This window comes from Morone saxatilis, unplaced genomic scaffold (genome assembly GCF_004916995.1).
Source record: "Morone saxatilis isolate NCDOM2014 unplaced genomic scaffold, NCSU_SB_2.0 Contig15, whole genome shotgun sequence".
In the NCBI taxonomy this organism is placed as follows: domain Eukaryota; kingdom Metazoa; phylum Chordata; class Actinopteri; family Moronidae; genus Morone; species Morone saxatilis.
Window position 1 is genome coordinate 10,258,150 of NW_023339707.1, and position 2,063 is coordinate 10,260,212.

Below are 2,063 nucleotides of genomic sequence, written 5' to 3' on the forward strand. Positions count from 1 at the left end.
GAAGTCTGTCCAGAGTTCACAATTAATCTTGAACAGAAAGGAATCATGTGTTAGCACTTGTCTAACAAAATGAACATTACATGTTACAATGCAGTTATGCATTTTCAATAGGTCTTGCTGACAAGGTGCTCTAAATAGATTCTTCTACCTGTACTCAGCATACTAAATAAAGTGCACCATGCTATCCTCGCATTCTTTGGGCACAGTGAGCTTGTAGTTATGGCAAACTAACTTATAATTCTCTCCATCATTGTTGTCCCAGTATTCAGCACCACAGACTTTGTACTGGATGGCAAACTGTAAGACTGCTCCAGGCTGAAGGAATGGAGGAACAGGCAGGTGGAAACGAAACGTATCATAACTGTGCTGTCCCCCTCCTCCTTCCCAGGTCTTGGTGATGGTGGACACCCAAGAGGCTTTAGTTTCTGTGCAGCTCTTCCACTCTGTAAATGAATAGCGAGCTGTCACATCTTTCTCAAAGTCCAAATTGAGGACCTGGGTGATTCCGATGACACCCAGTTCAAAACACAAGACTCTCTCCAGACACACTTTCTGCTTGTGGAGACGATGCAGGAATCCTGGCTGGTCACCGGGATGTTGGGCAAAAACCGGCTTCAGGTATGGCAGGGATATCTCCAGATGCCTTCCATCTGCCAACTCTGCACCCATCAACAATCTAAAGGTAACATGTTGTGGTACAAATGGATCCTCTCCAGATTTGAAAAGCCTGATGTCTTCCAGATCAACCCCCAGAGAGTCAACAAACCGCACACCAACAGCTCTGCATTGCTTCTTCTTCTCCGTGGCGGAGGGCAAAGAGTGTGACCGTTGACGGATGATAGGTTTAGGCGTGGGTTCGCAGGAGAGGCTGCGGTGTAACTCTTGTGCCCTTGGCAGAGAGACTCTGGGGCTTGGGGGCCGGATTGGAATCGGCTTCTTTACTGCATTAGGTCTGTCAGCTCGGAGCATTTCCGTCAGGTTGATAGTCATGCATGGCCTTGAGACGCTGCTGCAAGAGCTCTGCTCTTCAGATTTAGTAGAGGAGATCCTCTCCTGTCCAATAAACCACCCTCTATCCATGTCCTGTGAGATCTGGTGTCCTGCTCACCTGTAAGGAAAGTTGTGAAGCATAATTTATAATTATTATATCACATTAATTCCTACATGTATACACAATGATGCAATATTAGTAATGTTGTGTTGCGACATTTGGACGAGAGCAACTATTCTGTTGGAGCACATTTGACAGGACAGAAACAGTCACAGCAGGAAAAGAGTGGGCGTGTGCGCTGGCAGTACGTGCCTGAATGTAACAGCTTATACACTGCCTGTAAAACAGCTCTAACATTACTGAAACGGCCTTTAATGTGGCGCAATAAAATAATAGGTTGACGTCACCTCACCATATAAAGATACGAAGCGTAAGTTACATCTAAGCTGCAGGACGTAGCCTAAGCTTGATCCTCCATTTAAAGAAGTATTTATTGGAGCTGCGCGTTTCCGTGCGTCATGAAGTGTCCGCTACTGGCCGCAAGCACACAACCTGATCTGTAAGTAGCGACCACCTCCATGTCTCTCTACGCATACATGTCTGGTGTGTGTGCGCTCGGTGAAGATCTGCTAATGTGCGCGCAGTTAACAGGAAGCTGCAGACGGACCGGAGTGTCACTGACGCTGCATGGGAGATTGAGGAGTTTAAGGTCAACAGACACGTTTGTTTCAAGTCTTTGTCAACTTCTTTCCCGAAACACGGTGGCGCTCGTTCCCCCACTTGTATTGCACACCGTTTACGAATAGCAAGTAGGGCTATTAAAGAGCGTTTGTCGGTGTAGTTTGAACGAGCAATTGGTGTGCCGTTACTTCAAGTCCCACGATGCACCGCGCAATGCCCACTTCCACACAAGCGGCGAGCCAGTGAGCAGCAGGTAAACAAACCTATCTGACTGGGAAGGCGAGCCGAACAAAGCGTATGCGCTGTTTGATCGTCTTGCATTTTTAATGGCGAGGAAGATGACAGTGGGGAAAAAGATGCGTCTGCTGTCACCAATTCTTTAAGATAACCC

At 47.2% G+C, this 2,063-nt stretch overlaps 1 protein-coding gene across 1 annotated transcript in view; it reads right to left on the reverse strand.

Annotated features, from left to right (window-relative positions):
• The window catches only part of ppp1r3da (protein phosphatase 1, regulatory subunit 3Da), a gene marked incomplete in the record, with an annotated part of 1,951 nt that extends 408 nt beyond the window's left edge, over positions 1–1,543 (reverse strand). Inside the window, 2 exon segments of the mRNA XM_035656775.1 lie at positions 1–1,108; positions 1,404–1,543. Coding sequence (XP_035512668.1) covers positions 163–1,080 — 918 coding nt within the window.
• Between the last annotated feature and the right edge of the window lie 520 nt (positions 1,544–2,063).